The sequence below is a fragment of the Marmota monax genome, unplaced genomic scaffold, assembly GCF_021218885.2.
Source record: "Marmota monax isolate L192 unplaced genomic scaffold, Marmota_monax_Labrador192_F-V1.1 WCK01_AAM20220418_F8-fsc00218, whole genome shotgun sequence".
Classification (NCBI taxonomy): Eukaryota; Metazoa; Chordata; class Mammalia; order Rodentia; family Sciuridae; genus Marmota; species Marmota monax.
Window position 1 is genome coordinate 251267 of NW_026694764.1, and position 10898 is coordinate 262164.

General features: G+C 45.1%; 1 protein-coding gene across 1 annotated transcript; it reads left to right on the forward strand.

Annotated features, from left to right (window-relative positions):
- The first annotated feature begins 3140 nt into the window (after positions 1-3140).
- Positions 3141-9902, forward strand: LOC124079487 (transmembrane 4 L6 family member 5-like). The gene is made up of 5 exons (XM_046425060.1): positions 3141-3311; positions 8659-8739; positions 9259-9395; positions 9628-9808; positions 9888-9902. Exons 1-5 carry the CDS (start codon positions 3141-3143, stop codon positions 9900-9902), a joined length of 585 nt encoding a protein of 194 aa, XP_046281016.1.
- The last annotated feature ends 996 nt before the right edge of the window (positions 9903-10898 follow it).

The following is a 10898-nucleotide window of genomic DNA, read 5'->3' on the forward strand; positions in this document are numbered from 1 at the left end:
GTTGACAGTGGGCAGGGGAACAACTAAATTTTTTAGCAAAGGACATGGATACAGGGAAGTTGGAGGACTTGCAATGAACAGTTCCATTTTTACTATAGATCACATGATCATATGGCTCTAGGCATGGTGAAACATCTGTATAGAACCCCTCAAAGGAGGCTGTGGAATGAGAGTCTGAAGTTTCTCAGGGAGAGGCAAGTTAAAGGACACTGTTTGCAATATTTAAAAGTAACCACTGGGGTTGGGGATATAGCTCCATAGTAGAGCACTTACCTAGCTGGGTTCAATCCTCAGCAACACACACACACACACACACACATACACACACATACACATATACACACTCACAAGAGATAATAATAATAAATAAAAATAACTGCTATTCAGATTTTAAATAGGTCTTCTAAAACACAGGAGAAAGTAAAAACTTTAAAGAAATAGAACAGAAGATATCAGAAGCAGCATGGAAATATTTTAAAAGCATTAAACAAGCCAACATAAGCAAATCCAAATATCAGTTACCACAATAATTGCCTATGAGTCAGAGGCAACCTGTTGGGGAAAGTTCAAAGTATTTTCTTTTTTCAGGCGTCCTCTCATTCAAGAGGACAATTCTTCATAGCTTTTCCCCCCACCCAGCTTCTCTGTCTTACAAACAGCAAGGATTCCCCTTAGATTCTGGTATACAGGTTAGCAGTAAGTTTCTCCACCATTCATGTCTCTCTAGTGTTTTGAGTGGGCCTTTGGGAGAAGCTATATCAAAAGTCCCCAACTGGCTCCCACTTTCCTTGTGGTACCGCTTTTTAATGCATGCCCTATGAAGTTCTGTGGTGCTTAATGCTATGCTCATTTTTTCCATGGGCACTACCATTTCCTACTTAGGTGTAGGCTAATTCTGTGGGGGCTGCACATTCCTATTTGTGTCTGAGACTAAGCTGGGTCTCGGTCCTAAACTGAGAATCCCCATATGTCTACCACAGGCCTGAATGAATCCAAGGTTTGATGAATTAAATCTCTGTATCAAAAACTATTCTTTACATTGTAGCTGACATAAACACAACCCAAACCGGTTCATATCATCAAAAGGTTCCAAGGACTGCCAGGCACAGTGGCTCACGCCTATAATTCCAGTGGCTCAGGCATGAGGATGGTGAGTTCAAAGTCAGCCTTTGCAACTTAGCTAGGCTATAAGCAACTCGGGAAGATGCTATCTCTAAATAAAATACAAAAAAGGGGGGGCGGGCTGGGGTTGTGGCTCAGCGGTAGAGCACTCGTTTTGCAAGTGTGAGACCCTGGGTTCTATCCTCAGCACCACATAAAAATAAATAAACAAAATAAAGATATTATGTTCATGTATAACTAAAAAAAAAAAAAAGGACTAGAGATGTGGTTCAGTGGTTAAGCACCCCTTAGTTCAATCCCCAGTACAAAAAGAAAAAAGGAAAAAAAAATGGTTTCAAGGAGTGATCAGGCTTCAGACATGGCTGGTCTGCAGATTCAAATGAAGTAATTACACCTCACTCTACCTCTCAATTGTTCTCTCCTCTGGATTGACTTCCTGTGCAAACAGGCAGGCCCTTCCTCATGGTGAAAACAGGCCACCAGCAACCTTAGTGCCTCAAAAAAAACACAACAACAACAACAACAAAAAACAATTTCTTTGAACACCACCACAAATAAATTTAAAGATGGATTCTTCACAGAACTGGCTTGGATTGTACAGCAATCATTGAGTCAAACATTGAGGCCAGAGGATGGAATGTTCTAATGTGATGGCAAAACCAGACCTGGTTGTGAAATGAGATTATGAAAACATTACGGTCAGAAACCAATGCCTGGGGAAAGGGTCAGTTCCTCTCCCCTCTCTCAGCATTTCTCCAGGAAGCCTAATTAACCAGGGGCCAAAACCTTTTGGATTGTAAATAATTGTCCTGGAAGTCCTACTACTTCCTCTTGAAATATAGCAGATACCTGTGAAAAGAGCCATTTCTTCTAATCTGTTTCTGTAACCATGCTTGATGTTAGAGACCCTGTACACGCCTTCAGCCACATAGATTAGGAATTTTTTGTTTTTTGTTTTTGTTTTTGTTTTAAGAGAGAGAGAGAGAGAATTTTTTTAATACTTATTTTTTAGTTTTTGGTGGACACAACATCTTTATTTTATTTTTATGTGGTGCTGAGGATCGAACCCAGTACCCCGTGCGTGCCAGGCGAGCGCACTACCGCTTGAGCCACATCCCCAGCCCCAAGGAAATGTTTTTTAAAAGAGGAAAAAAGTCCCAAAGATAGGAGGGGGTCTAAAATGATGCCGAATAACCAGAATAATAATGCTGTTTAAAAAAAAAAAAACTGTGGATCAAAACAAAAACAAAAACAAAAACAAAAAACCTGTGGACCAGGGCTCAGAATTTGTTTTCCTCTGGGTGCACTGGCGTAAAAAAAAAGTTTGGAGTTCTCCTTGACTCCCAGTGCTGCTTGCTGCTTCTCCATCAGTCTGTTTCCTGCAACACTAACAAATCAGGCCTCAATATCAAGTTCACCTGAGAAATAGGTAGTAGTCGCAAAAGGAGACGGGATCAAAAAACAAATGTAAAAAATATGAAATAAAAAGACAACTGAAGCCTATCATCTTTTTCATTTCTTTCTAGGAGGAACACTGACCGTGTGACAGATGGAAATGATGAGGCTACTGTACACCTTCTTGTGCTGCCTAGTTTACAAAATACCTCCCTTGTCCTAAGGAATCCTTACAGCCTGCTCAGGAGAAAAGTGGTATATCACTCTACCCTTTATAGAGATGAGGCAATTGTGACTTAAAGACATGAGATGGCTTGGTCAAGTCTTCAAACAGGTTAAGGAATCAAAGAAAGGACTATGGAGAGGTGTGCTCAGAAATAGAAGAAACTGATGCCAGGCAACTTCCAAAGGTGTGACTACTTCCCCCAACTGCTCCATCACTGCCTTCTCCCCGTCATCTCACCAGCTGCAGCCCCAAAGCCTCCACCACCTCGGGGCCTCTCTCCCTTATCATCCTAATCCTGCCAGTTTCTACCACACCTCTTCTCTGACCTTTGCTCACGCTCCAGCCTGTTTTCCTTTGGACCCAGGAACCTCCAGCTCACTTTCACTCACTGCCCGCCATGTGCACGGGGAAGTGTTCCCGCTGTGTGGGGCTCTCTCTAATATCTCTTTCCCTAGTCTGTATTGTGGCCAATGCTCTCCTATTGGTGCCTGATGGGAAGACCTGGAGCACTAACCAACTCAGCTTGCAAGTCTTTCTCATGGCCGGCTTCATCGGCGGGGGATTGATGGTGAGAATAAAGCATAAGCCAGTGGCCAAGGGCCTGGGCACCACTGTAAGGGGTTCTGAGTGGGAATCAAGGGGAGAGGAAAACGGATGGTGCTTCAGAGGGGATGGCAAGTGCTTGGTGGGGACAAGGAATGTGCCCAGTCCTTCCCCTACACACTCAGCACTCTGTAGATAGCCCTAGAGGAGCCCCCAAAGACCTGAGCTAAATGCCTGAAGGGAATGGGAAGGCAGGGAGGGGAGACTCAAGTCTCTAAAGAGCTTCCCTTCTGGGTCAAACATGTCCCACCTGACCCTCCCAGCCTCTGCGGCTGAGCAGATGTTGGGGACCTCTCACTACAAGGGTAGAACAAGAAGGAGAAGCTAGTTGTGTGGGAGGTTATCAGGACAGGGTAATAATAGGTATGAGGGGTACAGCAAAAAGGTCTGGAGTCAGGCAGTGATGTCACCCATCAGTCACAATACCTATCAGCTCAGTGTTGCCCTTCCCTCCTCCACATCCACTCTCTCTCAGCCCACATTCTGGATGCCCACTCTGTGCTGGGTACTAAGGGTAAACTCAGAAGCAGGTCAGTAGGGCAGAGAAGTTGCCCCCAAGGCTTCCTGGAGATGAGGACCTGCAGGGAGAAGTGGAGGAAGAGGGGACACAGATTTCCTGGATCTACTCCTCTCTTTCCTCATTTAGAGGAAGTTTTAGATGGTCAACTAGTGTCATATTTTTGTGGGGTAAAGATGAGACATCTACCCAGCATAGGTTCCCTCTTTTCAGGACAGCTGACTGACAACTTTCTCTAGAAGGGGTCTCACCTCATCCCTTTTCCAGGTCACACCTCTATTAGCTAAGTGGGATACCTCTCCTTTACCTAGCAACTCCCTCTTACCTTCTGAGGTCTCTTCTACTCCCCATCTGTTGCATGGATTTATGGCTGATGGACTCTACTCCAGCTCTCTGATCTGAACTTTCTCTGAGATGTCACACTCCCCCAGGTCTACATACTTGCTCAGTGTCACATCATGTCCCTTCTCCACCTATACCCCCCACTTTTCCACCCAGCCTAACTACTCTTCTTCAGGGGTGATCTCCAAGGATGTGCTTCCAATAGTCTCATTCACAGCTGTCCTGGGTTGTTGGAAGGAAGGAAGGAAGGAAGGAAGGGAGGGAGGGAGGGAGGGAGGAAAAGCAAGCTATCATAAAGAGTTCCTAGGGAAGAAGTTGGGGATTTCTGTGTTTTGCTTTTCTTTTTTTTTGGGGGGGGGAGCATGCACTGGGAATAAGTTACTCCCAGGAAGTACCACATGATGCCACAGGGACACAGACAAGATCCCTACTCCCCTTGAAGCTTCTGTTCCTTTGTGGGTCAGATGGTATGAAGGAAGCAAGACCAGAAGCCCCATGAGAGCAAGGGCTGCCTGTTCTGTTGGTTGCTGTGTGCCTGGTGCCTAGACCAGTGCCTTCACCTAACAGGAACTGTGTTAATAGTCACTGAATGAAGGAAGTAGTCTGCAAGATGATTTCAGACAGGAGTGGGTGCCATCAAAAATAAAAATACATAGGGCTGGAGGTGTAGCTCAGAGGTAGAGCACTTACTTAGCATGTGTGAGTCACTGGGTTTGATCCCCAGCACTACTGCAAAGAAGAGAGAGCAAGACAGAGGGAGGGAGTCAGAGAGGGAGAGAAAATACACACATACACACACAGAGAGAAACAGAGAGGAGACCACAAGCTAACAGGCATGGAAGACATGCCTATAATACCACTTACTCAGAAGGAAGGTAATGCCAGGTGCAGTGACACATGCCTGTAATCCCAGATACTCAGGAGGCTGAGGCAGGAGGATCACAAGTTTGAGACCAACCTGGGCAATAAAAAAATTTAAAAAGGACTGGGATAAACCTCAGTGGAGAGTATCATTGGGTACAATTGCCAGTACCACAAGAAAAGAGAGAGAGACAGAGAAGAAGAAGAAGAAGAAGAAGAAGAAGAAGAAGAAGAAGAAGAAGAAGAAATCATAAGTTTGAGTCCATCCTGGAAAAGGTATGAGGTATGTACCCCTCATACCTATTATTACCCTGCCCTGATATATATGGGAGAATATATATATATATATATATATATATATATATAATCATATATATATTCGAAATTTTCTCTCTCTACACACACACACACACACACACACACACACGGAGAAAGAAAGAGAGAGTGCACAGTGCATGCCGTGCTGTGGATGTAGCTCAGTGGCACAGTGCCCTGGGTTGTTGGAAGGAAGGAAGGAAAAGGAAGGAAGGAAGGAAGGAAGGAAGGAAGGAAGGAAGGAAGGAAGGAAGGAAGGAAGGAAGGAAAAGCAAGTTACATTAAGAGCTCCTAGGGAAGAAGTTGGGGATTTTTGTTTGGGGTGATTTTTGCGGTGGGGGGCGGTTATTTGTGGGGGACCCACAATCACTGGGGATTGAACTCAGGGGTTGTGAATGCTAAGTACATGCCCTACATCCCCAACCCCAGCTCAGTGAATTTTTACTAAGCGGACATATTCACATACCCAGCACCCAGATCAAAAAACTGTTAATTCACGCACCTATAGTCCCAGCTACCCAGGAGGCTAAAGCAGGAGGATCTTGAGGCTGAGACTAGGAGTTCCAGGTCAACTTGGATAAAATGGCAAAACCCCATTTCATAAAACAAGTGAGTAAAAAAATACAGGTCATTATTACCAGAATCCTTCACATGCCTCTCACCAGGTACTACCCCCACCAACAAGGGTAACCATTATTCTGTCTTCTAACCCCAGAAACTACTTTGACCTCTTCAGTAATATATTTGAAATGAAATCATACACTATGTGTTCTTTTGTGTCTGGCTTCTTTAGCATAATATTTGTGAGAGCCATCTATGTTACTTTGTGTAGCTCTAGTTTTTAATTTCTTATGCATTCTGTCATGTGAACATACTTCAATTTAAATTACACTCTACTGTTGGTGGACATTTGGACAGTTCCCAGTTTGGGTTTTTTGCAAATAATGTTGATATCATCTGTCCTGTAAGTGCCTTAGGTGAACATATGTGTTTATTTCCATTGTTACTCTTAGAAGTAACACTGCTGACTCTTAAGGTTTGCAAATAGCCAGTGCTAACACTGGCAAATAGTTTGCTGGAGTTTTTGTATCAATTCATTCCTATCAGCACAGTGTGAGAGTTCTAGTTGCTCCACACCCCACTGGATTGAAGTAGATCCCTCTGGCATTAGTGTGGAGAATGGACAGCGGGAGCTTAGCCATAGATGCAGAAAGATGACTAATGTCATGGAGGGATGATAGTATCTTGAAATAGGCCAGTGGCCATGGTAATAGAGAAAAGTGAGCAGATTTGAGCTATAAACAGTGTTGCCTCCTGAATTTATGATGACAGTTCTCTTTTTATGAAGACAATTAGATGGCAGAGAACAAGAGAGGGAAGTTTAGACCACCAAAGGAAGCAAATACTTTAACCAAAAGTAATATTCTCAAACAGGTGGGTCATTTGAAATGGGTAAATCTGGGTTGGGGCTGTAACTCAGTGGTAGAGCACTTGCCTAGCATGACAATGCCCTGGATTCGATTTCCAGAAAACACACACACACACACACACACACATTAGTAAAACCAGAGACAATTCTAGGTATCTTTGGATCCTGGAAACTCCCAGTAATTGATATCACCAGAGAGGGTAAGAAATGGGGGTTAGCACTGGCCCTGGATCTGCCAGGACATAGGAGGAGGGCAGTGAGAGTGTTGGTGGAAATTTGGTTCTACTCATCATTGCAAATAATCAATGCATTGGTGCTTCTCTGTGGTTGCTGTGAATGATAAAACAGAACTGAAATTCTCAGCCCCTTCCCTGCAAAAGAACAAAACGCTGCCTTGTATGGTGTATGCCAGACAAAACCAACAGGAAGGAAGGATCAAAACAGCCGATGAATTCCAGGGATGGGAGATGAACAAAGTACCTGACCTGGTCTATGAAGACAATGACAAGGCTAAAGGCAGAGTGAGGAGCCTCAAAGGACTTGCTGGGATTCAGTATTGATAGGATCCTCTGTGAAGGACTTGAGCAAAAAGAAAACCAACTGAAGAAGTCCCTGCTCCTGGCGATCAAACCCAGGAGCCCTTTCCCACTGAGCTACAACTCCAGCCCTTTATTTTCTATTTTGAGATAGGGTCTCCATAAGTTGCCATGGCTGGCCTTGAACTTGCACCTACCTGCCTCAGCCTCCTGACCTACTGGTTTACAAGTGTGCACCACCCCACCCTGGCAAAATCAAGTTTAATCTGGTGGTGCATGAAAGATGAAGTGTGCAACAGCATGGGGCAAGAGCTATGGGAATTTAGTAGGGAGGCCGAGAACATCTTCCTCATGGAACCTGATTAGGAACTGAATGGGGGAGAAGGACAAAGGACTGATAGATTCAGGAGCCATTGAAGAAAACTCAAGAAGACTTGAGGTCTGGCTAGATGCAGAGGATTAAAGTTTTCCATCATAGGTGACCTGATGGATGATATTTTTCAATCATGAGGATGAGGAAATCAAAGGAAGATTTATTTGGAAAATACTTTGAGGTCACCTGTGAGACTGAATCTGAGCTAAAACCAAGACATTTGAGTGAACTCAGACAGTTGGGTTTGGATCTCCAGGCATGTGGAGGTGACTATTGGCAGAGGGAGTAGCTGATTCCCTGGGAGGGGATGGACTTTGTGAGAAAAGTCACAGGAAGGAAAAAGATCAGGGGCTGGATCTTAGGAAATCCCACAACCCACATCACAGCATTTGTGAACACACTCTACCATATCCTAGCTCACCAGACCCTCCAACACTACTACCTCTTCCCACTACTGAAGGCATTTATAGCTAAGGAGCATTTACTCTAAAGCAGTCTTGACACCAGGCCCACCAGTTATCTCATTCAATCCTAAGCACAACACTGTGAGTGAGGTAGGTTTACAAATTCATTTTACATTGGACAAAATTGAGATCCAAAGAAACTAATCAGTTCACGAGTGTGAGATAATGTGTGCCTGGCCCTCAACCCAGGGCCTCCTGATTCCCATTAAGAAAGGCAACTACTATGTGCCAAGATTTATGGGAACTGTTTAATATTGAACCCAACCCTCAAGGAAGCTACAATATGGACAGAGTAAGATAGGCATATAAATAAGGTTTTGTTAAGATAGGCACGCTCCAGGACAGGTAGAGATAAGATCTTCCTATAGTCCAAAGGGTTGAGGACACCATAGGCAGCTTCCATAGGAGGTGAAGATCTTGAGGATCTGGGCTGGGGTGGAGGTTTCACACTATCACACTGATCCTTGTCCCACAGGTGCTGTGTCCAGGAATCGCTGCGGTTCGGGCAGGGGGCAAGGGCTGTTGTGGAACAGGCTGCTGCGGAAATCGCTGCAGGGTGAGATCTAAATTAAAAAGAGAATTGGGCCATGTGTGGTGGTGCACATCTGTAATCCCAGTGACTCTGGAGAATGAGGCAGGAGGATCTCAAGTTTGAGGACAGCCTCAGCAATTTAGCTGGATTCTGTCTCTTCAATAAGAAATAAGAAGGGCTGGGGATGTAGCTCAGTGGTAGAGTACTCCTGATTTCAATCCCCAGTACCCCTTCTCCTTGCAAGAAAAATGAAGGATTTAGGATTAGTTCTCTCTCACAGGGCCACAGCATCCTCTGTAGAATTCCTTACCCTCATGAATTTCTGCTAGCCCTTAGTTTTGCCTAACTCCAAGTCCTGGGTTTTTAGGAAAATGTATTTTCAAGCATTCTTTTATAGGACTGCATCCCCAGCTCTGGGAATCTCTTTTTAACCTGGCTCCAGAGGAATTTGGCCATGGGAGAGGGGTGACAGAGCTAGGCACGGTGGGGCCACGAGTGGGGACGGGGCGGCCCTATTCAGCCCACCTTCCACACCCGGTCCAGATGCTGCGTTCTATCTTCTCCTCGGCCATTGGAATGCTTGGTGCCATCTACTGCCTTGGCGTTTCAGGAGCCGGCCTCCAAACTGGACCCAAATGCTTGGTGGATGACAAGTGGGACTACCATTTCCAAGAAACCGGGTAAGGCTTAGCTTGTGTTCGTTACCCCCAATCTCTGCATTTCGCCTTTCCCATGCCCTCCCCAGGTGGGCAGGGAAACCTGGGTGCCACCGAGCTTCTGATTTCCCTCCACATGGGTCTAATTAACCCTTTGCAAATCCCAATGGGCGCGTGTACGGGGATGGGGGTGGGGGAGGGGGAAGGAGGGGGCGCCACGTATCTTCTTTACTCGCTTGACCCCACCTGTCCACAGAGGCGCTTACTTGTTCAACCGTACTCAATGGTATTTGTGCGAGGAGCCACCCAACGTGGTTCTCTGGAATTTGTCGCTTTTCTCGTTGCTGGTGGTTGTCTCGTGTCTGGAGATCGTGCTGTGTGGCATACAGCTGGTGAACGCTACTGTTGGTGTCATTTGTGGCGATTGCAGGAAAAAGGTGAGACAGCGTGAGGTGGAGTTGTGGAGGGACCGGCTTGCTCTTGGCTACGTCCTCACTCACTTTCTCTTTTCCGCAGAGCTCAGCTCACTGAGACTCCACTGATCGCCTGGTTGTACTTACATGCTCCTGGACCCCTGCCTGGCCCCCACAGTCCCTGGCTTGCCTAGAATAAATGGTTTTGAGTCCAACCCCAATCCTCCCTGCTCAGATAATGCCCTAAGCCAGCAGGAGTGTGTGAGAGTCTCCCGAGGATGGTGTTCTCCTGACCCTGTTTGCAGCCCCCCCCCCACCCACACACAAACCTGTTATTTTTTTTTTCACAGTTACTGAGCTATTAAGTTGTGCAGAAAATACAGTGGTAAAGGAGACGGATGATTTCTGTGCTCTCAAAAAACTTGACATTCCAGGGGTGAAAATGAAATTTTTAAAAGAAAAGGATTATTTCCATTGCATGGTTACTACATTTTATTTGCTAATTTTATTATTGATTTATTTTCACTACTGGAGATTATTGAACCCAGGGCCTCACACATGCCGTGCAAGTGCTTTACCACACTATTGAGCTACATACACCCCCATCCCTTTTTGTTTAATTTTGAGACAAGGACTCACTAAATTGCCAGGCTGGCTCAAACTGGCGATCCTCCTACCTCAGCCTCCAAGTTGCTGGGACACAGTATGCATCAGTCACCAGACCTACTTTACCAGCACCTTTTCATCTCAGCCATTCTTTCTGGCTCTTATTTGCAGAATCCTAGTGATGTCGCTGAAAACCTTCCTGAAAAATTCTTCCAAATCCCACAGTAAATATTTCTTCAGAGATCTGTCTCTTTCTTTTAGTCTTTGGGATGATGTGTTTTCCCCTTCTTTTGAAAAAAATTTCAGAACTCCTGTAATGTTTTGAAACATTATTAACATTTCATTCACACTGAATTGCATAAAAATAATATTATGAGTACCTGTGGACCACCATCCCCACACACGAATAACTTTTTTTCTCTTTACTTGTCCTCAAAAGTGGTACCATCTTGGGCTGGGGATGTGACTCAGTGGTAGAGTGCCTAATATGAGTGAGACCTGGCTTGGA

What these genes read in the sequence shown, in the direction of transcription:
- LOC124079487 (XM_046425060.1), top strand. Translation starts at nt 3,141, where the DNA reads ATGTGCACGGGGAAGTGTTCCCGCTGTGTGGGGCTCTCTCTAATATCT. An exon ending in TCATCGGCGGGGGATTGATG is followed by an intron (nt 3,312 to 8,658) that starts GTGAGAATAAAG and finishes CTTGTCCCACAG; the next exon opens with GTGCTGTGTCCAGGAATCGC. An exon ending in GCTGCGGAAATCGCTGCAGG is followed by an intron (nt 8,740 to 9,258) that starts GTGAGATCTAAA and finishes CACCCGGTCCAG; the next exon opens with ATGCTGCGTTCTATCTTCTC.